This window comes from Varroa destructor, unplaced genomic scaffold (genome assembly GCF_002443255.2).
Source record: "Varroa destructor unplaced genomic scaffold, Vdes_3.0 BEIS01000002.1, whole genome shotgun sequence".
Lineage (NCBI taxonomy): Eukaryota > Metazoa > Arthropoda > Arachnida > Mesostigmata > Varroidae > Varroa > Varroa destructor.
Window position 1 is genome coordinate 34116190 of NW_019211455.1, and position 26932 is coordinate 34143121.

At 37.3% G+C, this 26932-nt stretch overlaps 3 protein-coding genes across 12 annotated transcripts in view; 2 read left to right on the forward strand and 1 right to left on the reverse strand.

The window, feature by feature from the left end:
* LOC111244526 (protein turtle-like) overlaps nt 1–11207 on the reverse strand; it is a 51307-nt gene extending 40100 nt beyond the window's left edge. For all 5 annotated transcript variants that reach the window (XM_086979771.1, XM_086979769.1, XM_086979770.1 and 2 more), the window contains exon 1: nt 10744–11207. In XM_086979771.1, the coding sequence (XP_086835897.1) occupies nt 10744–10855 (112 nt within the window). In that variant the 5' untranslated portion in view covers nt 10856–11207. The remainder of the gene's footprint in view (nt 1–10743) is intronic.
* A 6217-nt stretch (nt 11208–17424) lies between these two features.
* The window catches only part of LOC147757707 (uncharacterized), a 42095-nt gene continuing 32587 nt past the window's right edge, over nt 17425–26932 (forward strand). For all 5 annotated transcript variants that reach the window (XR_015320840.1, XM_086979867.1, XM_086979868.1 and 2 more), the window contains exon 1: nt 17425–17562. Coding sequence is in view for 4 of the 5 variants with exons in the window: in XM_086979867.1 (XP_086835993.1) it covers nt 17503–17562 (60 nt within the window). In the remaining variant the exon portion in view is untranslated. The remainder of the gene's footprint in view (nt 17563–26932) is intronic.
* Nucleotides 17558–26932, forward strand: part of LOC111244215 (putative fatty acyl-CoA reductase CG5065) — a 113200-nt gene continuing 103825 nt past the window's right edge. For both annotated transcript variants that reach the window (XM_022791039.2, XM_022791040.2), the window contains exon 1: nt 17558–17680. The gene's annotated coding sequence lies outside the window, so the exon portion shown is untranslated. The remainder of the gene's footprint in view (nt 17681–26932) is intronic.

Here is a 26932-nt window from a genome sequence, read left to right on the forward strand (position 1 = left end):
ACTTTGAAGACTGAATATTAAATCTGTTTAATTTTGAAACTTTGCTAGTAAGGTTCGTAGTAGAAAATAAGTGTCAAATACACGCTACAATTGCTTCTATGTGGTTTTTGTATTATTGTATGTTGATCTCGCAAAAGTAAAGATGTTTTGGAACTGCTAGATTTCTATGAATATTTAGGTATAACGTTGGTATCTCCGCAATAATATAACAAAAATAAAGTATATAAACCAATACTGAAGACTGTATCACTGTGTAGTATAAGTATCTCCTAATAGCCATTAGATCTAGTACTGGCTTATTGTTTAGGAAATAGATTTTTCAGGAATGCATATTCGGGAGCGAGTATTCTCATATTACTACTAAAACATGATTTAAAAACTAGTTTCATCAGCCTCTTTTTTGAGCCAGATGTTAGCCTAACTGTATGAATAGTTGTCGTTAAACTCTTCATGTTTAGAATGTAAACCTGAGGTAATATAGGCTCAAAATAATCACCATGAAATGACTACAACGCAATAGCTCATCGTATTAATAGTTGATGCAAATGGTGTTTAGCGGCTAAAATTACAGGCATGTAAAGTGGGCTGGGTTCAAAACCGGGCGTCTCGATGATGACTGACTATGGTAGAATAAACCAGTTTGGCATGAACCTCGTATGAGGTATCCACATAAAAAGGTCTTTCCCGTAAAAATATCCACCTGCACTGCGAGATTAACGGCCATGACCTAAAGTATCAAGTATTTAAATGCTTAATTTGGAAAGGACAAATGTTTCCTACGAGAGATAAAATGTACAATATATTGTCAATGCCGGAAGGACACATGTAGTTGCGTAGCTTGAATGCCGATCTTGTGCATCTCATGGCTTCCGTGGATATGAAAATAAAGGCTCTACCGGCACTTATGAAGAACTCTAGATCAAATGTCGACTAGGGTCTAAACACCTACATATAGTTTGAAAACCAGACGTAAGCACACTTCTTTCGTACCGAAAGCCAATCATAATAATGCTTAATAGCATAAAACTCGAAGCATATATTAGTTTATTAGATGTTCTTATCGAGATGTAAATAAGTTTAATGCGCAAATTTACTTACATTTTGTTGACGCAAAATTTTATAACATCTATAACTATTGAATTTATGACATCAGCCTACAAGCTTAAAGCTCTGCAGGGTTATATGTCTCATAGTATATCGAACAAAAAGGTTCATATGTCATTTATGCAACCTGCTACAAAAAAAAGAACTGGTTTAAGATCTGCATTTCATGCGGGGCAGTTTAGTGGTTTTACAAATTTTAGATTCTGGCATATGTAGAATGGCAAGTTATGATTCTTGTAAAAACGGTTGTAGTCAAATTGATATTTTTTTTGCCTTTTAACGAAAAAGTTAGTAGAACAATTTAAAGATTCAACATTCAGTTGGCTAAATATGTTATTTTAGAATCACTCGATCCGAAACTCATTTTCGAAATCCAAAGCAAAGTATATTTATTACTTACAGGTTAGCTTGATTATTAGGATAATATATAATTCTCATCCCAGTAGACAATAGGTATACAGCGACATTTTTGGCGCCTCTAATACACTTCAGACATTTGAAATTTGATGTAATTCTCAATCTGTATATATACAATAGTGAATAATAATAATGCGTTGTCAGTTCTGTAACCCCTCCCCCGCCCCTGGAGCAGGCAGTAATACGTTAACGGCTGGCGACCACCGCTGCGGAACCCCCACGAAGAACAGTGAACTCAAGACTATTTATTGGTGAAGCGTCTGAGGCGACCTGCCTACTGGCATTCACGAAGACAAGAAATAACCGTAAGTCAGCAGCGTTTCTGAATTATTTTTGTTCGCCTTCGTCTTTTTCGCTGATGGCTTCTAAGAAAAGCAAACTTCAAAAGAGAAAAATCCTAGTTGACGCTGCCACAGCTCAACAATAGTGAGAGCCCCTGGAGGCGAAATCAAAAAAAGGTGGCGAGGCACGACGAAAGAAACCACATACAGACGAAAGTTAATGATGTCTCTATTAACCAAACTACTTAGTCAACTGTAAGCTACTCCTCTTAGTTCTAACTTTCGGTAATTATGTTATTTACAGCCCATGCCTCTTGAATGAGGTACATTTTTTGCTCTAAACGAGGCAATTGGCTGGAGGTCCAACAATATATTTAAAATGTATGTGAACTCGAATGATACTAATTTTTATTGAATTATAGCATCGCCTCTTAGTGGGTATAGTGAAAAATATGGAATTTATAATCAAACTGAATCAAAATTTGCCTACAAAAAAGCTTCTAAATCTTATCACTGCGTTTACTTGCGTATTAAGGTGTAGACGACTTCCGTTGCATATCATACGCGCATTGTGAATTGTCTTAGAACTACCTCGGCTCAAAGCAGAACTATTTTATCGACATATGTGTTTGCTTACAACACAGATAGTAATAAAAGATGCAAAAGAAGGCCTTGAGGAAATTTTATACCGGCTTAGGATGAAGTTTCAGGCAGCACCGTATTTTCATACGCGTCGGATTGGACCCATCTGGTTTTGGGCTAAGACCTTGCGCCGAAAGGAAAAATAAAAGCGCAGCTTCTCTTTCAATATATTTCAATGATCTCAATGATCACGGCTCAGGTCCGTTTTAATAATCGTTTGATGTGTAATGATAGAATTAATCAGTATGCTTCCAGTTATGATGCAGAGACAATCGTTGCTAAATAAATCATAGTATAAATAGTTCTACACAATGCTGTTCATATATCTATCCTTTTGTAATTTGTATTTCAGCCCTACAAAGAAAAATACATTCGTTCATAATATGATTCTATTGACCATATTAACATTATTTTCATTACAATTTGTGACGTGCTGTCCAGCCAACATAATTGTTGGCTCGCGCTGTAGCTCTAAAGCCACATCTTGTTTTGAAAAGGCTATCGATAGTGGCTCTAGGCTTAATTGACCAGGCCTCTTCCCCAAGTTTTTGATAAATTTAAGAGCATCCTTGCCCGGCACACGAGACCTATAAGGCAATAAGGCAAAAATTTTAAATCGTCGACTAGGTAGTAGACATCTGTCCATCTTACGCTACTAAATGATATGACCTATCTCAATCATAGCCCGCCCCCCATAGCTTGGACATCAACGATGGTTATACTTCATGTTAGGGACCTAATCCTTTTTAGCCAGATCGCTAGAAAATATGGTGCTACCTGAGATGCTGAGTACATTCGACGCGTGTGCAATTGACATTCGCATGCGACTTTCTCAACGCCTTCTTCTGCACCTTTTACAACTATCTAAATGCAAGGAAGCACATGTGCCTAAGACATCGCTCGTGACATCCTATCGGTCTTGTTTTATACAGCCGGCTTTAGGCAAGTTAATGTGTATAACACATATTCCGCCATCTCGACACATAGTAACTTTCCCTTTAAAACACAGCTTAGTTAAGGCCACTAACTGGTGAAAACTGGTTGTCGGTGAGAACCGTTTCTACAAGTTCAAAGGGCAACACATCAGGCGATGCTCTTTCGCTGTTAGATGATATTGTATTTCGCCAAGTAATGTTCAGGTCACATCAGAGATCGACAAAAGCCTTCAGCAAGGCTTCAGGCAATTTCCTTTCTTTGTCTTACTTCTGCTGCTTCTTGGCCTTTTCTGACAGACGATCTAGCTAGCTCGTGTCTTAATACCGAAAATTTAATAATCTTCGGTATTAAGACTGATATAGATAATACCTCTTATTGGGCGGTTACAGGTGTAATAGAGTGAGAAAAAGACTGTTGGCCAAACAAATGTCAATTTTCTTAGTACACGCGAAGGTAAAGCTCAGCGGCATTTGTGTAGGTTAAGATCAGTTGCAACCTCCAGAGCCTTTTGCATTGTGTCATTCGGAATCAACGCTTTAAACGGCAGCAGAAATCAAACCTGGTTGGTGAGGTGCCTTGATCTGTAATAGTCTGAAAGCTCCTTTTAATCAGCCAAAATAGGGAAGACGGTGATTTTCAACATATTCTATCTGCAGCGATCTCTCATAGTTGTGATTTCCAATTTCTCCTGAAATTGGTCAACTGTCTGCCGCACACTTTCAGGGTATCGTAAGTAAATGGTGCATTTAGATAGCCCCAACTGTAACTTCGCTTCACTGCTTGAAGGTCTTTAGTTTATCAACATCATGAAAAATGGCATAATCATAGTGGTACTGCTATAGTAGTAGCAATAGGCTGCACACAAGAGGCGAAAATACGTCTTCTTGCTGCGTTTTATACGAGAAATTATTTCCCGTTCGGCGCTCATCAAATGCGTTGCTATTTAATACGTTTAATGTTTCTGGTAAAATACACTCCTGTCTTTAGATATCTTTTTTAACATTGGTGAATGTTAACTCAACTTTATAATTACAATAATAATTTTTTGTAAATAGCCTTTGCTTTTGCTACCTTTTCCCAAATGGCGGGCGTTGACCCATTACCATGTTGACGACATTATTGAGTCGTTTCGTGGTGAAAATTCGCATGTGATAAGATTTATCACATATTTGATGCAAAAATTTGCAATTTTACCGATAAGTAAATTACAACGTACTGTATTACGGCCACCGCTAAGGATCTATAATGATAAATTTAGGTGCCAAAGGTACTGTACGCGTAAATTCTTATATAGAGTCTGACATTGTCACCGTGTTTAGCCTTGAGCAAAAGCAAAGGTTCTCGACGGAGGAGCCTTTCCTCGTTTAATAATATATTCACTGTTATGTATAATATTGCAGTTCTAGCTCAGTAATCAAACGACTAGATCAAAATCATTTCTAAATTCTTTCACACAGTGGCCTTAACTTCACATTAAAGTTAAAAAGAAATTAAGAAAACTGGAAAATTATGACAAGGTTTATCACTGCTCCAATCAAACTGCAATTATCGTTTTGAAACTCGTATACTTGTAGTAGTTCACTGCATAGATATGGTTTGCTGTTATTGCTTTCTACAATATACAAAATGGTCACCATAGCTCCAAAAGCAAGATTTTTAGCGAAAATATTGAGTCCAAGAAGCTTCAACTATGCGCAAAATCGAGGTTTAAAAGATAACGTTTTGAATTTACGTCCCAAATTATTATTCCAAAATTTCTTGTAAACCTATCCGTTAGACGTGAACATAGTTTCTGAAATCAATACTAGGAAGTGTGTCTTTAACCACTTATGTTAAATATCACCAACGGTTATGTGATCTCTTCTTTAGTGAAATTAAGTGGCTCTCATATACAAGCTGCATTTGGAATACAAACGTTGCAAATTAAATCGCAAACGTTAAAAGAAGAGTCCAGCAAGTCATCTTAGCCTCAGTTTGGTACAATTAGGCATTTATATCGGTAATTATGTCATCAAATCTGGCCGCAGCAGCCGAAATGTTCTTTGCTGTTTCAGACAGTTAACTCCTAACAGGACACAAAATATCCCTATATTGTGTTTTCAACATATATCACCTCACCTGCTTTTTAGTTTAGTGAAGGAAACACAGGTGCAAAGGTAAGTTCTTAGTTATGCGTGTATAAGACGTGACCGCTACAATGTGACCAAACCTAATGTTTTGACGGTGCTTCGCATTGAAAGCGTCATTAAAACATTAGGTTCAGCGCAAGAAGTCCAGTTGCTGAGAAGGCTTTCAGATCGATAAGGACTGACCCACGTTTAGCATTCATTCTATTGTCGCGGTGACAGCAGTGTCATTAGATTGCTTTGATCTATCTATAGTTCGCACACTGCTATTTACGAGCAGCTTTATTCGGTTTTCATCATTACAAAATGTCAGCTAAGGCGACATTTCTAAATCGCTTAAACTTTTTCAGCTATAAACGCAAACTCCCATGTGAAGGATTCTAATGGATGCTGCGCTAAGTGACAAGCAAACTGATGAGGTCATAGTAGCAGCGAATTTATCTGGGCCACTAGTACGCTAATATGTGATATGTCACAACCTTTACTTGGCTAACAGGGTATCTGAAATTTACGCAAATAAACCACATTGATTTCCATTAAATACCTGTGGATACATCATGAAGTGAACGATATTTTTTATATATGAGCCCTTTGTATTATATATATATATATATATATTGTAGTCGACCAATTTAAAAAGTTTACATCAGCTACTTATTCGAGAAGCGTAGCGTTAAAGCGTTGAGTGGAAAACATGTAAACTGCGATTGTGATGAATTTAGAATACGACAAGGCGCACTATTATGATGAAGGTCCAGCACAGTGATCCTCTCTCTGGTAATCGTTCAAATGCATGTTTTGTCATTGATGCTTCAATCTTTTCTCAACGAGTTGATTTCGTCATTTTGTCAGACGAGACTGAAATATATACTATAATGGAACGTTTGTCTTTTCTGGTGCTATTGATTTCCTTGTTTTCTGCAATTTTTAAGGAGTATTGCTATGCCAACTATTTTCGGCATGCAAAGCGTGTTCGAGATCCGCGTAAGTTACGAAGCAAGAACATCATACCGAAACATTGTAGAAGGGACTGGTCTAACATCACGAAAAAGTTGTCTACTGAAAATATCTAAGTTTATGTGATGTTATCACAAAATTGCGCTATTCTGGGCTTAAGCCATCGAAAACACTTTTATCCATTTTTCGCTTGATTTTAGCAAAAGCAACGCAAGAAGATTGTTGAAACCGTCTAGGATCGTCAAGACGACCTTACTGCGAAGAGGTTGGTCTGAGAACTGTTCGCTTAAGAATTAAAGCAATGTTTACTCTTACGGCTAACGGGTTCTGTTATTATAGGGACTCTGTATAGAAAGCTGTACGTAAATTTGATTCCGTATTTTTAGTTTGCGATCTTACTCGTTGGTTATAAAGGGGTTAACTTTTCGCTAAGGTGATATCTACGAGAAGGGAAAGGCGAGGACTCTATGGCAGCTGTAGTCATACTTTTGTAGGAGTTTAAATTGATTGTAAAGGTAATAAAAACACAGCTTCATATTGCTCTTTGCACGACTCATGCAGCGCACTTCCTACGGTTAAATGCTGTAGGCTAACATGGCATACTCGAAAGTTGAGAGGAAAGCAAAACCGAAGAGCTCCAAAACGAGGGAGGGGCTTCCACAAGCTATTATCAACCGTATTGAATTACTACCTATTGGACTATTAGGAAAAGGGTAATATCTGCAATATGCCGTTCACAATGAGCCCCTAAGAATTTGGTAAAAATTTATAAAAAGAAAACTCTTAGTTTTGGTATATTCAGCTATCAGATAAAAAGAACACGTCGGAGGTGTTAAAAAAAAGCTAATGAGGTATTTCAATCTTTGCAAGAACTCTTGAGGAGTCATAATTGAGAGCTTCCTTTTATTGATACGAACTGTGATTAAAGTAAGGAGAAGGCCGTTTTTATATGCTAGGTCAACGACTATGGCAAGCTTTTCCAACATGATGAACCTATTGAACATGCGAGGTTGGCAGAAAAAAATTCACTTAATAAATCTTTAAAAAAAGTTTTAAAAAATCGCGCTAGTACGTTCTCCCCTTAACTGTATTTTTAAAAGTCCAGCGATTTGAGTGACTCAGAGATGTATCCATGATTATTGAGGAGTCATGCTGAGACGAGAAAATCAATTAAAAAGGCCTTTTTGTCATTTGTAAAGCCGGTGACTTAACTTAGTTGGCTAATTAACTACCGGAACTGATATTCGTGTCGGTTTACATCCTTTGACTCCAGTCCGTTAGAAGCCCAAAACGGACCAGCTGCTCTCGACCAAGCGGATGTCCAACTGAGCCATACAGCGAAAACTGTGCATTTGGGCAGGCTTGCAGGTGACTATTTTGACATTCAGAATTTCCTGACGACTTGGGAGCCAGCTTTCGTTACATTCTGAAAGCCAGCTGTCTCATGGAATGCCCTCGATAAATACATGAAGGACCAATGTAATTCATACTTTGATTCATACGTAAGACTTCGATTCGTAGAATATATCGTGTATCGTAAAATTTGAATAGTTTTGTACGTATTACGCTTTATTTTAATTAAAGATTCGTTAGATAACATTGCACTAAATAAAATAACATTACATTAGTAATTAATAATAATTATTACATATATTAATAACTTTCGTATTAAGTTCACATCATAAAATATCTCTACGTTACTCACGTTGTATTTTAATTTTCAGTATATATAATAATTTAAGGAGCTATATATTGTGTTCTCTTTACATAATTAAGGATTAGGATCGGTTTCGCTGCATATGACAGGCTTAGTAAATTTTGACGATTAATTTCTTGCCGTATAGCATAATGATATGATATTGCAATAAGTAGAAAAACAGTTTTGTCGGATACCAGGAAAATATGAATATGCGCCATCTCCCTATTATATCAGAACTGGCTAGTAGTAGCAGCTACAACTTACAAACAGAGCATATTTACATGGTTGATGAAAAGCTATATGCGCCTATGTGTTCAATGTACCGGTCGTCATAAAATCGATAGCCGCAACAGGTGAAAAACTAAGCCGTTGTAATCTAGTATGCCGCATGAGAAAGACTGCTGGCAAAATTATAGGTTAAGCCAAGCTTTTCATGATTTAGCTCAATGTAAGCATCTTGCGGAATCTTACTTCAGCTAAGTTTAGATGGCCCCAGAAGTTGAATGCTCGCAATTTGCGGTATACTTTGCTAGAAACTTTCAATGCCAGTGCATTTCGCCCAGATATAGGTGAAAGTAATAATAATAGTAAGGCGAAATTATTTTAACCCTTTAGTTCGTGCTCTAAATAAAGAGCAACGTTTTCCGTAAATTTAGACACTGTAAAGGACAACTGCAAATATTCGCCATTACCTGGGGTTGCCAAACGTTTCAGTACTAATCGTATATCTGAATTAAGGCCATATTGGGAACCCCGCCGTGGCACCGCCGCGTTCTATCCTAGCGATTTGGGAGCCAGCATTCACCTCGTACTAGGGGCGGGCCGTCTGATGGAATGCCTAACGGCAGGACTTTAACTTTACCTTTAGTTTTCCGTAACCGTGTAGACACGGCCTTGGTAGATTTTTGAAATTAGGGTGACTTTGTTAGCCTGGGGGTGCTCTGTTTCAGAGCCACAATCGGGTGACTTATCGTTTCTAAATTTATTTTTTGTAAAGATATACAAAAAGGCTTTCCTTTGTTCACACATTCATACAAAGTACTGGTTATCGTAACAGTACATGTTTATCTTCTTCTTCGCTGTCAATCATGGACTATAGTGAACGATCCCATATCCTTAGTACTTGCTGTCGTATAGTCAGACAGTCAACCTAGAGGGTTGTCTTTCTGCAACACACTCCCTCGTATCGAGCAGAATGTATCTCATGGTTTCTCATAATGGAAGTTCTAATACCTTGCTATCTCAAATAGCGGCTGAATGATAACAAATGAAGGCGGAAGGTATTAACTTTATGAAATGATTGCAGATATTTAGCTCTAATGGGAAGCTCAGAAATAATTCACACTAATTATTCTAAAAAACTAAATTTAATAAATATAATTTATTTTTTTATGATTCACCAATAGTGTTAGCTTCTATTCAGCAGAATTGAAGTGCACAAAGGAGCTACGGGTTCTCAAGACGCGCATGTCTTTATTCCTTTTTCTTTATTTTTTTTTCTATATTTGTTCTTGAATAAAGACGATACTTCTTACATAGCTACATTTTTTCGTGCGTAACATCTCCTTTACATATTTTTTTTTTGTAACAAGAACTCTGATTGAGGAACAACTTTCTTTTAATGAGGTTGTGGTAAAAACTGTTTCAATTCAGAAGTTAATGAAATTGCGTCATCGAAGCCGTGCCCCGCAGACGAGCATGGACCTCATTTGCTGAAGGTTATGTATTTTTTCTTGAAAAGCCAAATGACGAATGCAAGGCAGTACGTCGGACCTTCACGTCAAGCAAGACTCACCCTTTTCTTATGAAATCTTAGGTCCGCCCTTTACGTACCAATCTCATTATTTCACACCAGGTCGTCGTTATATTACGTCATCTAGCACTGCCTTAATTAAGCACTAGGTTATGAGGCTTGCATCCAGTAATTTCATCTAGTTCAGCTAAGCAATACCCCCTTATATCAGGTGGCCGCACTATATCCACTTCAGTAGTTACATCTACTTTAGAGATTATTGGCAAGCATTGTGAACTAACTGTCTATTCCCTCACACTACATATATCTATAGTTGCCGGGTTCAGTTTAGGGAAATGTCGTGTTCTTTCAAAATACTGATGCAGTAAGAACCTATAAGTAACCAACGACCAGCTAGCAGAATTTATTGAGATACTGTATAAAATCTAACACAATAAAAATAGCAAACTATTTGGCCACCGACTCACAATATTGGCCAACGCACGATCGATTATATTGCCAAACACGGAAGGCTACCTATTCGAAGCTCTACGCAAATGTTGCCATCCGTTTTGCTTGAACAAAAGCATTGAGTGAGGGATGGAGGACCAAAAGCGACGATCATTTCATGATGTGTCGTAATAATGTGAGCGACGACGACACCCGCAAAGGAGCAGGAAGCTAGTAAATTATGTCTCAATGACATAGGTTCGAAAATGATTTGAAACGTATCGACGACGTCATATGTACTACAAAAAAGTAAGATCACACTACAATTACCCAATCGGTAAACTCCAACGGGGACTAGCCTCCAGCTGATAGTTCTAAGAATACGATTAAAACTCTTACCTGTCAATTCGTCGTCTTCAAATGGCGATGCTGTCTGCCCATATGTAAAAAAAAATATTATTGTGAACAGGACCGTAAAACCTGAGTTCGCGTTTCTTTCCGCTGTCCTCATAGTATACGTGAAAAGTAAATATCCTCTACCCAATATCCTTGTCACCGAACAATCATCACGCGCGTTATCCCAAACAGATTAGATCATATTCGGTTAGTAAACACGTTGATCTTTATCTGGATCAATCACAAAGCGTTACCTAACACTATGACATCACAAGTATTTAAGCATTTCACGGCTGCACAGACCACAAAAATATGCTGGTGTGTATTATACGCTGCGGGAATTACCAACGATTTTGCTAAATAAAGGTGTACTAGATACACCACAGTTAAACTGGGATACAATTGATAAGGCCCCAAGCGCCACACCTTAACCTCAGGGAGGCCGGCTGGCAGTCTGATGGCCTCGTGGCGCTCCGAGTCCGCGGTGAAAGGATAGGAGAACTACTTTACCCTTCCCTATCCCTTACCGAAAAGAGGGCAGTACCCTCTCCAGAATGGTCGCATACTTCGCTGCGACAGAGTTCCAATGTGCCTACCTAGGTGTCGACGCGAAGGCCGCTTACAGAAGGCTCCAAATTCCCTTATCATCAGAACGGAAGTCATTCTTACTCGCATGAAAAAATCTAACCTAAAATTGGTCTCGTAGCTTTGTGAAGTGCGAAATCTTTTATGGACATGTCTTCTCGATTTTGAAAGCCCTACTTCTTAGACCTTTCCTTTACCATTTTCAATTCGTGCCAATACAAGTTTGGATGCGCAGCATGAGTAAATTACATTTAAACGCCTGTTATATATATACAAACGATAAAATGTTGCGATCTAGACTTAGTCATGGGTACAAAGTCGACAACACTTACGTATGATGATTATTATAATATTACGCTCACAGCCAAAACACAGTTGAATGAATATGCCATAACCATGTTGCACAAAGTTCTTAGCCATAGATCTCTTCTAGATGTTTACACCAAATTTTCATGACCTAAGAATAAAACCAACTAAACTGACGTTTTTTTTTTAATTTTTAGGGACCCGCTAATAATTCTAGTTGAATCTGAAGGACCGACATAGCACCAGATTAACAATAGAAAATATGACTTTTTATTATATCCAACACTTTTATTTCTTTTTTTTTCATATCGATGAAACAGTGGGTTGAAACATTCGAGCTAGGTCTAAGTGTATAAGTGAAATAGTTATATATGTGACATATTGTTAATAAATTATTTCTAAAACAGAAAATTCGTTCAAGCCATTTACACGTTCTTTTTTTACGCAAGCCATTGCACTAGTTTCTGTTTTTTTATTAACCTTTTAATATCTTTGACACATTTGTAAATCTTATAGCGCGCGGGGCATCCGTGTGCTTGATCACCATATTTGGTTTCTGCTAACGAATCAGTATAGCTTTCTTGTATTTCTGGCGTCCCGCACATAAAACTTTTTTCTCCGATTGCTATCACTTGCTGTTTACCTTTGATATACCAAAAATATACATTTAAAAGCGTTCTTATTGCTCTATTAACGTGCTGTAACGGTACTTTTTTTTACAGTGCAATTTCAACTCAAAATAGCGCTTCAAAAATTCATGCCTTCTTTAATCGGGATTTTGGTGAGCCTAAAGCACTGCAAAAATAATCATTTACCTAGTGTACCGTAACGTAGTTATCGGTGGAAAGATTGCTCGAAAGTTGTTCGGTAAGTTCGTAGAGAATTGTTACCGACGATAAAAAGTCGTAAGGCTGCAAGAGCTTGATTCACTGGGAATTGCTTTTCGCAAAGTAGACAATTGATTAGTACGTTTATTTGATCCAGTTGCTACCGAGTCGACCAAGTTATTCAAGGAAAAAGGCCCAACAGATAAAATCCCAAAGCCCAACAAAAAAACAATGTGAGGCCGCTTAAGCAAACACCGTCAAAGCGGCTCTCTTGGAGTTAACCATCGACTTTTGGCCTTTCACGATCACTAGTAGACCAAATCAGAAACCACGAGATCTTCAACATCAACCCTGTAAATTTTTGGCGAGAAATAATAATTAGATTGGTAGATAGATGGAAAAAGGTCGTGAACAGTAAGCGGGGATATATAACATGATAACTCATTGTTACAGGGACAAAAATATAGTCTTTCGCACTCAGTAAAAAAGCGCGGGAACTTCTGTTTTAGCTTGAGAAATGAAAAGTGCGTGTTTTAAAAGCAAAGGCTAGTTTTTTTAACGGTAGAATCTTGTAAAGTAACCTTTTTCAATGAAATCGTAGACCCTGCGGCGTCATTTCATAAGTTTTTCGCCACGAGTCGCCACGGGAACTGACATAGCACATATCACTAGGATAGTTATGTTATTTTCGAAAGGGTAGCCAAGGCCCAAGTTAAAATGAAAATGAATAGTAGTTGTAAGTAAAATTTGCGATATTTAGAATTCATTATAATTGATACAGTACGATTCAAAAAGGAGAAAGTCGTGCCCGTAGATTCTCAATAAACTTCTGTAAGGGATGTTCTCCAGAGGAAACGCTGAATCACTTTCAAAACAAAAGCTCAATGTGAGAGGTTTTTAACAAGTTGAAGTACTCAGTGAGGGTGAATTTTTAGACGGCTGGCTCCCAGCAGGAAATTATATACTACTAGTTTTAAATATAGACTACCTCACGCGTCTTTTAGTCCCTAGGGTGAGGAACGGCGTGGTCTGCGTGGCTAATGCACATACCTTTAAGTGCGTAGTCGTGATAACCATTAACAAACAAGCATACAGCTTTGCTGGTTCGTATCTCAGCGGTAGCAAGACTAGGAATCAAAAAATAAAAAATCACTAAGCTTAATAGTCGCTTATATGTTTACCATGCTGTTTCTTACTCTTGTTCGGGAAGCCTCTCATAAATCCAGCAAGATCTAACCTGGTTAAACTCCTAGTCAGTCTTCGATGCTATACCAATAAAGGGTAATTTCGAGAACTTTTTTACATAGAAAAAGTACCTGAAGGTGCCCAAAGAAATTCTAGACAAAAGCGTCACTACCGTGAGGACAAACTTGTTAACTTAACATGGCTTTCAAAATTGGAAAGCGGATTACTAAGCGGATAGAAAAACATTTAATGTAGGTCTTGACAACGAAGTTAGTACGCCAAAGATTCACGTAGCGAGCTTCGTCAAAGATTTTACCAACGCTCTTTACTGTATTATATCTTGTTTTAGATCTTGTACATGATATTGCTAATGCTCTAAATTTCAAATTTTCTAGAGTCCTCGAAAAGCTAGATTGATCGTAACTTTTTGCAATATCCTGTAACATATTAAAATTATGTTATTAAAAAATGTTTCATTAGTCATACGATAATTTCCATACTATTATACCTTAGCAATGATCCTAGCATATACATATTACAACAAGGCTCAGCACCGCTTGTTAGCATTATCAGAATCTTATTAACGAACTTTCGATTGCTTTGGATTCGAAAAAATGTGTTTATGAATTTTCTATTGTTTTTATTATTACAGACTGTAGATATTTTATTGTGAAAAGTCAGACCTTGCACAACATGTGAATGTAAAAATCAAATAAACGTATGCTTTTGAAGTATGATGCTGCATGTGAACGAATAATTATGAAATATTAGATGATTTATAATATAAATTTATAAGACTGATGTAACGGAGGTGCCTCACTCCCAGAGGAATGAATAAGCTACCAAATATGAATGAAGTGTATTGTAGAGCTGGTTTTCGAATATACAGAAGGTCGCTGAAAGCCAATTTACTTGACTCTTTTTAAAATACATCTCGTAATAATTTTAGAACAAGAGTGACAATGCAAGCTTCGTTAATAACCCCAGCTGACCGTTTAAATAATGTGTTTTTCCAGGCGTGTATTGAGGCAATCAAGAAGGTGAAATTCTTATGTTTTTGAACGATTTATATTTAATATATATATATATATATATGGTATGCCCTATGGATGATATTTCTCCCAAAGGTAATGGCACATGTTTGTTTTTTAACTCAACAGAAGAAAATTTACTTAAAAAAATTGATGTTTGGTTTGATAGTTTCAAGTTAGTTGTCTTCAGGATGAGAATTTTTAATCTGGACCGTCCCGGAGAGCTTTCAATGGAGTTCTGAAATGGCACAAAAAGCTAGCATCGCCTGCTATCATTATGTCAGGTTGAATAACTGACCTTGATCACGCGACGCACCTCACAAAGAGCAGTAGACGCAATATCTTCGGTCGATTTCTTTTTTAATCGGGCTGGCAGGTTTTCGTCATTTGTAATTGTATCTCGATACGCAGGCTGCGGAAACAGATGTGGCACTCACGTACGCAATGTTACAATACGCAAGGTTTTGATGTGTATCTAGAATAAAATAATTAGTATCGCTGGCACCTCTGTGACTTCACTGGGTATTTCTTAAATTTTCGTCTCATTTTTTTACAATGATAGCTGTTTTTAGTTGCCCTAGATGTGTTTATTGTCGGTGCTAATATACCCTCCTTCAAATGTGTTCATTAGTTGTGAATGGATGTTAATAGCAAAGGAGAAGCTTTGAGTTCGCACCACCTAATTTTCATATGCATATTAGCTTTTGAAATTCACAACATTGATAGGACGTGCACCTGTATTCCACATTTTGACACGTCTATACTTCAAGCTTCGCACAAACATAAAGACAATTGTACGGGAATGGTTTTTTGTACCTTTTTTTTTAAAAATGGCATTCCGCAACGGTTCAATCAACGCGCTAATATTTTGTAAAATAAGCCCATTCTAAAATTCTATTGAACGCTCTAATGCGATTTAAACGCGTTTGTTTTGTTCTACAAATCAATGGCTATCATTTGGTGTGGGTTATGAAATTTTATTCGAGTTATATATATATATATATAATATTACTTTCCGAAGACGCATATCTCAACATCGAAGTTAAAAAAACCTTAAATATTGTTTTAAAAAACAGAGATTCCAATATGTTTTTTAACTGGACTCTTTAACCTTCGCATGTTATTATTCTTTATGTTTCATTCTGCATTTTTTCTTGTGTAAGGGCGTATTTAATAGAATACCAGAGAATATAGATTTAGGAGATTTAGATGGATTAAATCATATAATCATAACAGTTGTACACTGTGAGATGTTCTCTTTTTGCACCCGCTGCTTGACATGCAGATTAGGCAAAATGTAATTCCCTGTCTCTACAATAATTTTTTCCACTTGATTCTCTCATTTATCATCATAGATTATGTCTGCGCACTTTACTATTATTTCCGTTGACCAACATTCGCAAACACTACGTTAACTAATTCGTAAATAAGCAATCTAGGTTAGATTGAGAAAATCCATGCTCCGTCCGAAAGGACATAAAGGATATCATAGTGTCGAGAATCATCGCAAAGACATTTGCTGTGCACACCAAAAGAAGAGGAAACGACTGCGTTAGGGACGCTATGGAGACAATGCTTCGGGGGCGTATAGCATACTAGATCTAGCAAGCGCAGCTTATAAACTTAACGCTGACGCCGAAGGGAAGCACGATGCTGTCCACAGGTATCGCCAATTAGCAGACTGACAAGGTTTAATGGGATATCATGAGTACCTATAAATCTGTTTAACGGCAGCTAACCCAGGGGCCCAGTTCGGTAGTGACACAACCTCTTGTATTTCTTTGGCATTGTTGGCACATGATTGCATTTTTCTCTCATTAAACACATCTCTCCTTCCTAAAGTAAACCTTTAACGATTCTGTGTGTTAGGTCGTGGCCGTTGACCTCGGCGCGTAGATACCTACATTCTTGAGGAAGATTTTTGGAGAAAACCTTTGCACTATAGCCAGATTAGAACACGCGACCTTTACCAAACTGGCTTGTAATACCATTTTCAACCATTTTTGGGAGGAGAATGTGAAATTGTTGTAAGGCTATACTAGACAGTCTGAATCTGGCTTTTGTGCCTGTATTATATCTGTGGATGTTTCAGTGTGTATCTTTGTCATCTGCAAGTGATTTTGCAATCTGTTCGACTTTTATGTCTCTGATCAGGGTAACCAACTAATCAGGTGAAACTACGATTAAAGTGTCTTCTTATTCGTGACATTTTTGACATCCAAGAAAAATCTTTTTCCGAAATTCCCCACATTTTGAAAACTGAATTGAGAAGTTGTTGCATGGACATATGCATATAGAAAACGTGGTCGCCTTGCTCTTTCGTCACTAAACTGGATAACATTTTTAAACAGTAAATTGCGTTAAATGGGCGCGTTTACCACTCTCTGATTGCCCGACACAGACTGACGCATATGCCAATATCGAAGCAACGATAACACTTTTTTTGGCGTAGCAATTAGACGAGTAGTAATGAGACGAAAAACGTTTTTTGAGATAACGATCATATAATAGACTTGTCCCCTATATACGATTTAACAGTGGAGATGGTAATGTTAAATTATATACCACCTCATTTGTGGCGCATCGCAAAGTCTCAGTGATAAATTAGGATTTAGTAGGGGGCAGAAATACGAACACGTTTTGAAGAATATATTGGCTCCAACTGGATAAAGCAAGAGTAGTTATTGCATCTTCGCGAGCAGAATAAGCTCAATTCACTGTGCCTGTGGTGTTCCGGGTCGTTGGCGAGTCAGCACTGAGTTGTGTAATGAAGGGCAAGAATGAGGTGATAGATTAGTAAGAGTGAAGCAGATGGTTCTCTTGATATCATGTTTGACTTGAATATTGGTCAAATAGGGATGCCAAATTCACGCGTGTCAAGTGTGTTGGTGAGTGACTTCCGTTGTTTTGGGTGGCACAAGGGTTGTGGGTATGAGAAGAAAGGACAGGCACCGCATGACCTTGCGCTAAAGACGGTCATTCTATCGGTAGACAGTGCTTTTTAAGGTAAGTCACAGCAGGTTGTTGTAGCACCTGCTGGCAGTAGGCTGCCGTTGTTAAATATGTTTGTAAGGCCATCTTGGCCTACAGCCGTCATTCTCCAGCAGTTGCTAGGGGTATCGTTTTATATTACCTGTTCCGCGTATTATTTTATATTACGCTTGCTGCCAATGTCGCGGAACAGGTCAAGGGTGAAATTGATCGTTGCAGACAGCTTTTATTGGATTAACTACCTGCTGAAACAGAAGTTATCGGATTTTATTTATTGTATCTAGGGTTCCTGTATGCATGGACGTTTAACTGGGTGTGATTTTATAATTCCTATTAGTTCTTATCGTGGTTTGTCTTCTTCACCGTATAAATTTCGGATTTTGCTATCTAATGAGAATTCTAACACTTAACGATTTATATTTAAGAAGACACTATGTATTGTCCTAACTTAGATTTATAGTATCCATTCATATTTACATAGGCCGTCTCATTAAAATTTTTTTTTTCTTTTAAATGTCGAACAGTCAACGTACGCTCGTAGGCACATTTCAAGTCAGTAAATATTAGATCTTGAAGAGTATCTTCAATTTGGTTTGAATTCGATTTGAGCTTTGAGACAGGAGATTTCTCTTGTCGAGCAAGCGCGTGTGACTTTGGCTTGATCTCAAAAACAAAGATAAGGAAATATAGTTCTGTGACTCTCGCAGTTGTTAATTGGAATAGGACGAAGACGACGTTAAGCTAACTATGTAAAACTGTTTTAAGCAATGCATGAGACTACTGGCTACCAAGTTGAATCTAATTAGAGCTTCTCGCAATATTATATCATTAAGGTGTGTCTAAGGCACGTAAACATGTTTCCAATGGATTATCGTGGAGATATTCTTATCGCTGCATCAAAAGACTGATTTAGGGATGGTGGAATGGACAAGCATGCAATTCCCATTTTATTTTGCGGGGCTTGACACTACGAAGTGTTCTAACATTCATATTACACATTTCTAGACAACTGCACTTCTCCCACCATCGCCACACACTCCCTCATTATTTCTTAAATCTGGAGATATTGTAGGGTGCAGTCAATGGCCAGCGTTCGTTAAATCATGAATGGCGTGCCTAGACCTTTAGAATTATCGTTTCGAACCTGCCCCAGGCAAAATAACACAAAATCATCTGTGCCTGTGAACGACAAGAAAAGACGAAAAAGATCGCAGTTGGGTTAAAAAAAATGATAAGTAATGTGCTCAGGTGTGCTTAGTATGTAAGGCGCGACGAACGTAATTTACCAGGCAAACGTCTTTTTCAAAAGAGGGACAAAGGGCACGAACTGTTGGCATATAGTGCTCGGTGGCAAACTGGCACGTGACGAGGACTAAGAGAATAAAGTGACTGAAATATTGTTATTCTAAAAGTAAAGAGTTTCAAATTAATCATGTAAAAAATTTCTCGCCAGAGATAAAAACGGTGAAAATTGTGGTTGGTCGAATTTTGTCGGCAACAGTAAGAAACGAAAAAATAACATAATAAAACAGTTAGGTATAGGCATTGAAGCGTTTTTTGTACCAATATGATATCACAGTGTTCTATGTTGTTTTACTCTATAATTTGTGTGAGTACACTACGTAGCGGTCAAGAGCTGGAGAAAGTTATTAGAAACGGAAATGGTGTTTGGGTACATTTTCTTACTTCCAAATAATTTTATTACTAACAATCACGCGCGGTTATCTAAATATTATATGAGTTTACTATAAGTAAAAATTTTCCATAAGAATAATTCAAGGCGTTACGCCTTGATCGCTAAAAAGTCTTGTTAATCAAAAGACGCCAACACCACTAACATAGAAGCTGTGTTGCAACAACATATCATAATGGACACCTGCCGAAAAAGGAAATAGCGTGCCAAATTCTGTATGTACACAATCGACGACACCCTTAAGAATCATTAATGCAAGAATTGTCGAAGCACCTTATCTTTCATATGCTGTCTGAAAAAGCGCCTTGTGGCTAAACAGTGGACATAAAGCTACTATGCCGACGATAAGGTGTCTTATGGGGCATAACATTAACATCGGTCATATTTTTATGTTGAAATGACAGCATAACTGTCTAAGAGACAGCGTCAATTACATAGCTACTCTATCTATATATTAACCCTGTATACAGGCTTTAACATAATTTCATCCAGTCTGCGACAATCATCACTAGCATATGCGTTCTCGGTTTTATGGAACCTTTGTACTGCGAGATGCATTAACCGGTGTCGCGTTTGGTCGTTGTGGCACTCAACCCATACGAAAGGCCATAATGAAGGCTAGTGTTTATCTTGGTGTCATACTGGTAGGTGTGCGGCAAAACTAGTCAACATTTCGCTCCACGCATATATGCATATTAGTATTGTCAAGATATGCGCAGAAATTTAAGGGAGAGCGTAAAGCCATGCCTCCATTTCCGAACGAAATATTGCTGAGAATCTTCCTTGTTGTAATATTTTGAAAAGTTTTAGTAGTGCAGCATGTTGTTCCTTAATAAGAATATCATAGAATCTATACCATACAATTCATTAGGACCACTGAGAACTTCAGTTAGTCATAGCCTGTCTAATTTCTTCAAAAATTTTTATCATAACCTTGCTGACGAAAGCCTGCAGAAGAAGATAGGTTCCTTCTATTAGAGGAGTTTAGAAAATGCCTCGACAGAGTAAATCGGCCCTACATGGTAGTGCTGCGTATATTTCTTAAATAATAAAATACTTAGCAAAACAAGACCACCAAGGGACACGAGACGCGATTTACGTTTACACTTTATCGACAAAAATGACCTGTAAAGATTTAATTTTATCGAAAGGTCGGTGAACCATGGTGGTCTTGAGAAAGGCTGGACACGTCAATAACTGTAGCATTGGAAGGAGATATGTATATGAAAGGATGTCCGCGATCAACGAAAGGATGTCCTACAGCGCGGGAATCTATTGGATAGGGGATGCTTGTAAAAATTTATAGGCAGAGCTCAGCTCCTGTGTAAACTTGTTAGGTATTGACAACCCATATGACTGTTGGACAAGAGTAGGATAGTAACTGATTAATGATTGTTTTATCTGTGATTGATAGTGGGCTGTGTAATAGGCCTAGGTGAACGGTTTGACGTTACTACTTCTCATAATACCCTTTTTTTATTGTACTACGATGACGGATGCTACAGAATATCTATATTATACCATCAATAACAACTATAGAAAATTTCTTTTGTTCGCTATGTAGCCGGCAGCACCACGGCATATACCAGTGCTGCTGACGTTGTGGTTATGTTAACTGGCTCACTTCTTACGCTCCGTCTTTGACTGGTATACCCGAAGAAGCCCTATACGGTCATTATCATGACCGTATAGGGCTTCTTCGGGTTATTATTATGCAAGAAGTTCTACGACAATTATTATATATTATTATATATAAGTATTATACAATATTATTAGAACGATATTTGTATTATAAATTTGTTTAGTCTTAGAAAGTTTTCTTATGTCCATCAAATAATGATAATATAATAGTGACTCTCTAAAGTCAAAAATTATGACGCCTTATTAATCTAGTTCCAAATATACAGCTGAAGAGAAAACCCACAAAGTAGCCACAAAAATCAGTAAATAGGCTACGATAAAACAGGAAAATCATCCAGAAGATTACGGCATAGTAACGTTTCGAGCGAATTCCCCAAAGGAACTAAAAGGGATGACCATTGATGCGGAACATATGCTAGTTGTCTTCGACGACACGAAAGGTACATGGTCAGTTAACAAGAAGCAATTCACGAAATTTATAAGGTTTTAAAAAATATATTGAGTATTGATTCACCTCTGCACATCGGCAACCAAGAAACTTATAACTTCCTTAGTGTATAAAAAATCAGGAGATAATTTAAACCCTCCTGAGACTGAAATAACGTTGGATAAAATATATGAATAAGAAAGTATATGTCTTATTCCATACATGTACCCCGAAGGTAAATCTCATATGATGAAACTGTCTGTAAAACCCATAATCTATTTTGTAATCTTAATTAGAAATAAATGCATGAAAAGGGATTTCCAATACCCCCCCCCCTCCAAAACTTATACCTTATTTAATTATTATTACACAGTATTAAATTGGGGACAGACCCAATTACACGTCGACGGTTATTTCAACAAGTATCACAAATTAAAATGCTAAGTGACGACATAACCACTGCATCACCACCCAAGATCGATCGTCAACAATTAGGGTTAATTTCTTAAACTACCGTGAAAAACAACCTCGTTATCGGTTGTAATCGAAGACAAAATTAGGATTACTTTCCGAAAAAAATAACCAAGTCAAGTAAGTACTAATAATCAAGCGAAATCAAAGTCAAGCACTTTGAAAATACAGCTCCGCAATTGCTGCTACAAAAACGATCGTTCGGCCATTAAATGTCGTTTAAAAACCGCGACACGCAGTCATTGTAGAAAAGAAAGTGTGAAGAAACTCAAAAAATGTATAGGTATACATGTAGATGTTTTAAAGGAAAATCTACCAGAACCTATAGCTGGATTCCTGAAAAAAAAAAGTGAAAGATCTAGCACTGAATTTCCTTCACACCATTACGAAATAACTGAAGGGTATTAATTAAGGAGGAACTACTTGAAATGGAACATGACACTGATTCAGTACCCACAATGCCACTATCGAACCTGATACTACTAACCTAAAGGAACCATGTTCCTAGGATAACAGATTTAAAATTAATCACAACAAGTAGTTAAAAAGTTAAACCACATTCACGTACTAAAGTTAGTTCGCGGAAAAAACAGTAAGTGAAAATATTAAAACTTTACCTTATGAGAAATCTATTGACATAGACTACATTTACTGAGTAATATCCCAACGCATATTTTTCGATCTTGAACCGTATCTATTGCACATCGGTATACATTGCTTTTTTTCGGCCGCTTTTTCAACGGTTGTTTACTCTGCAGTCATCTGGTCCGTTTCTCTTGTGCTGACAAAGCTGGTTGTTGGTGCGGCGCAAGTGCTCTTTTCTTTCGGCAATGGCCTGTGGTCTTTTATTTTCGGTTTCGGCTGGATCTCGGTCGTCTCTTCGCTACAGATTCTTCAAACGAAATGCAGTAATTCGGATTCCACTTCAGATTTGCTTATTTAAAATATAGACATGGCCCTTAAGTTTAGCATGCGATCATTCTTTATGCGATTCCTCTGGTGAAGTATCTTGACTGCGCGGGCGCCGCTATATATGTTGCTATAGATGGTCATGCAGACGATCCCGCCGCAAAAGGGTTGGCAAGGCCATAATGTCTTATAGATGTCTGTGGAGGCTTGTCAGCAGATTCTATGATCGCACGTAAAAGACCTATCCACCAAAGACTATGTAATCTTATGGTATTACTTTCGAAGGCTATAATGAAGTAACTGAATTATTTGCGTCTTTTGTTGGTGAAAGTTTTATGTTAGATTACGGCAATTCAGCTAGATTCTCCATTACCCTATGCCTCGATGCTCCTCTCAAAACGTTTCCTTAATTATCCTTAGAATTTTTCACCTGCTACCGATGAAGTAATTCTCTCACCTATAGACAATTCGTTTGCAAAAGCCGACTACCTTACCTACAGTTGTTTCATGTAAAATCTTCTAGCAAATACTTCGTGTAATTACCTACGGATACATATATACTTATTTTTTCAGACATGTTTTTCTATCATGGTTTAGGATCTTTCAGGTCTTTTATTTGAAGGTAAAGACAGCACTGATAGTTTAACAAACTAAGATCCATAATTATAACCCACATCTCTGCAAAATTCTTGAAAAAATGTGTCAAAGGTCAGCTTGCAATCCACGTTTTCCGCATAACCTTTCTCATGTTGCGGTATAATTTTCTTCGCTCGTGCCCCTCTGATGAAGATGATGGCATCCTTCTAGCCTTTATTTGTAGCCTTGTAGCAAAATCATTTCGCAACATCGCACGATATGTTTTTTGAAGCTCTTTCGTAATATAACTTTTTCTCTTATAGTTTACAATCGGCTTAAGTCTTATTTAACCAACCACTTCTTAATTTTGTGCATACGATCTCAAGTGATTCTTTAATAACACATGGGAATGTAGTCAGTTTTAGGTCCATCTGTATTATTCCTTTATATGAATGTACTGCTTTTCTTCTTACATTATGCCCGAAATATTATGCTTGCACTGCTGTGCTATTTAATCTTTACGCTAGGCATTTCCTCCAACGCGTATTTCTGTATCAATATAAATCCCTTTTTCAACCGATTATTGCATCTGCTATTGTGCGCGTATCATTTCATCGCGAATAACGTTTAATATATTGTGGGAACCGTATCAAACATATACTGAATGACAAGTGTTACAAAAACTGAATGAAAAAAAAAAAGATTAAATTTCCAAATAGAGCAAAACTTGTTTTGAAAATAAATAGGACGCTTACATCGGAAAACGCAAAAGGTAAAGAAATGACTTAAAAGTTACGGCTGGGACATCAAACAGCGACGAATTACAAAATAGATAATTAGAAAATGGCTAATTAAAAGTGAAGGAAGTAGAATCCACATATTCTCACTCATTCTGAAGCAGTGGCTAATTGGAGTACCAGACACACAGAATAACAGCTCAGAGTAGTTAAATATTTTCACTCCCTACAAGAACCAGATTACCATCACTTTCATAATAGATTTTAGCTCGAACAGGTTAAGAATAACATGCGCAGTAAAACTACATTTTCTTAATAGCCCTTGACCATACAGTACGAGTGATACCAAGCCACTTATAAAGCTTAGTATATAACCTTGTGTGACCGTGCGGTCAAACGGGCATAACGGAATGCTCAAATGAAGCTCTAAATAAACAACCCTTTCTCAGCGCGCCAAAATATGAACTGAACATCAGTTGCCCCATAGTAGAGCTAACAGACGGTACCAACAGTTTCAAACTTACTAAAAAACCTTGAATTTTCTTTAAAAGTTTGTGGAAGAGTTAGAGATCCCACACGATTTATATCGAATCAGGCTTACAGTAAGAATTGTGCCAAATTTGAAACTGGAACAGCTGCAGCACGTCCAAAGCTTCTGAGGAAAACCTTAACGGACTTTAAGAGGAACCAGATTTTCCTCATACCGTCACTAGAAGTGACGCGATGTGGGACAAAAGCTGAACCATCTGAGAATTACGTCACAGGTAAGTTCATGCCGAAGAAGACTGCGAGAAAGATCAGTTTTTTTGCTGCCTTCTTCGACTATCGGAGAATCACACGTTATGAACCTGTGCTGAATGGTTCCACTGTCATTAAAGAGTATTAAGAGGTTTGAAAAAATGTACCCAGTATTGCCCGTCAAAATAAATCCAGATTCTATAAAAATAAGTCGTGAGTTTTTTTTGTGATATTGTAACATTTATAAGTTGTTTTTTAGAAAATAACAATTAAAGAAATCGGTATCTACATTGCTCGAACCACTGTACTTACTAGATATAACTCTTTGTAATTTTTTTCACTAATCTAAGGTTTAAGGAACACCAATAATGTAGAAAGAAAACAGAACGTACGAAATTCACTATTTATCACAAAACTGATACAACATAAGAGTTCCTGTGATAAATTGGATACTAAACTGAAACTTAATGAAATATAGTACTTTAGGGAACGGACTATCCTCTGGCTGTAATGCACTATTTATTCCTAGCACATGCATGCTTCCAAAAAACTAGCTTAGTTTAAAGCTTCAATATATGAGGCCGAACGGCGTAAAAGTTATACTTCCGTAAGGTGTACTGAAAAGTCGTTACAATATTTCAGTCCAGTCTTTGCTTGGACTGAACCGAAGGTGTAATGTGTTTTCAGCCGTTTAGGTACTCTTAATACGCAACATTTTGTGTCAGAATAGAAAAATTTTCAGCCTAGTAAGTGTGCTGATCATTACATAAATTACCGGCTTGTTAGTAATCCAACAGAGCAAAGCTCTGAGCCTATGGTAGTTAAGGTCCAGGATTAAGTCCTGATCTACAAGGAGAACGGTTAGCTTATTTACTGGCTCGCATTAGATCAAGTATAACAGTGCGTTGCACGTTATCCATTAACGTTCACGTTAGAAGTCTCAAGAAAGGTTTATGAGAGCCATCGTTGCCGAATCAGGCTAGTGAAGGCGACGTTGTTACGATTTGTAATTCGAAACCTGTTCTAACGGATAAAACCATTTCATAATTAATCCCATCGTGCGCTCTCAAAACACTATGTAGAAGGACATAATGTGTGTGCACTCTAACAAACGAATTAAACTGTGCTAAACAAAATTATTTGCATCTATACTTGATACACTTTGAGTGGAATGTGACCTCATAGAACAGGTGCGGATTACCATGATCGATTCTATAGATAAGACGAGAAGAGCATACTAAATCTATTATTTATTACAGAAGTATTTATGGCAAACTAGATATTATACTAAAATAAAATTCAATAAAATATTGTAATTTCGGGCATGGGTCATCTCTGGCTGCCTTTCCACATGCAACATATATGTAGTTGCTATCAAAGAGTCAGTCAGTTTGAGGTTTCAATAAAACCAAATGCGCGAAAAAGCTGTTTCCAGATTGGAGTCTAACCATGTGGTGCAGCACACCTTAATGACTTGACTTACCTAGTGGCAGTGTGTATTTAGGTGGCATGGGCAGCCGTTTGAGTAGTCTATTGTCAGTGTTGGTGCAATTTCTCTTTACTATTCTTAAACAAAGATGATGTAGTGTTAATGGTGCTCTGTAGAATTTTAACTAGTTTTTTACTGAAAATACCATTTCTCAAGCTGACGTTGCACCAGCTGCGTGCGGTGTAACAGATACACGATATATTCGATTTCTTAATTTGAAAACTCGGCTCCACGATATTACCCTCACATATGGCTGGATAAAGGCATGTTCGCTGAAAGAAAAGATACATGTATATGATATATAAAAGTTTGCTGGTTACTTCAATTGATGTAAAGTAACTAGTAGGTCTGTTATACTCTCACATTATGTTCTGGGTTGTATGCAAAGTATATCCATTTGTATGAGACATTTTGAACCTTTTGAGCTCGCGGAATAACTGAATTTCCTGTTTTGGTCTCTTGTTCACAACTTTTTTTTTTTACTTGATGTTAATATTTCGAGAAGCATAAGACGCTGCCTAAGCAGTTTGTTACTAAACGCTTAACGATTTTAACGGACTGCTAATTTAAAATTTAAGAAAAAATA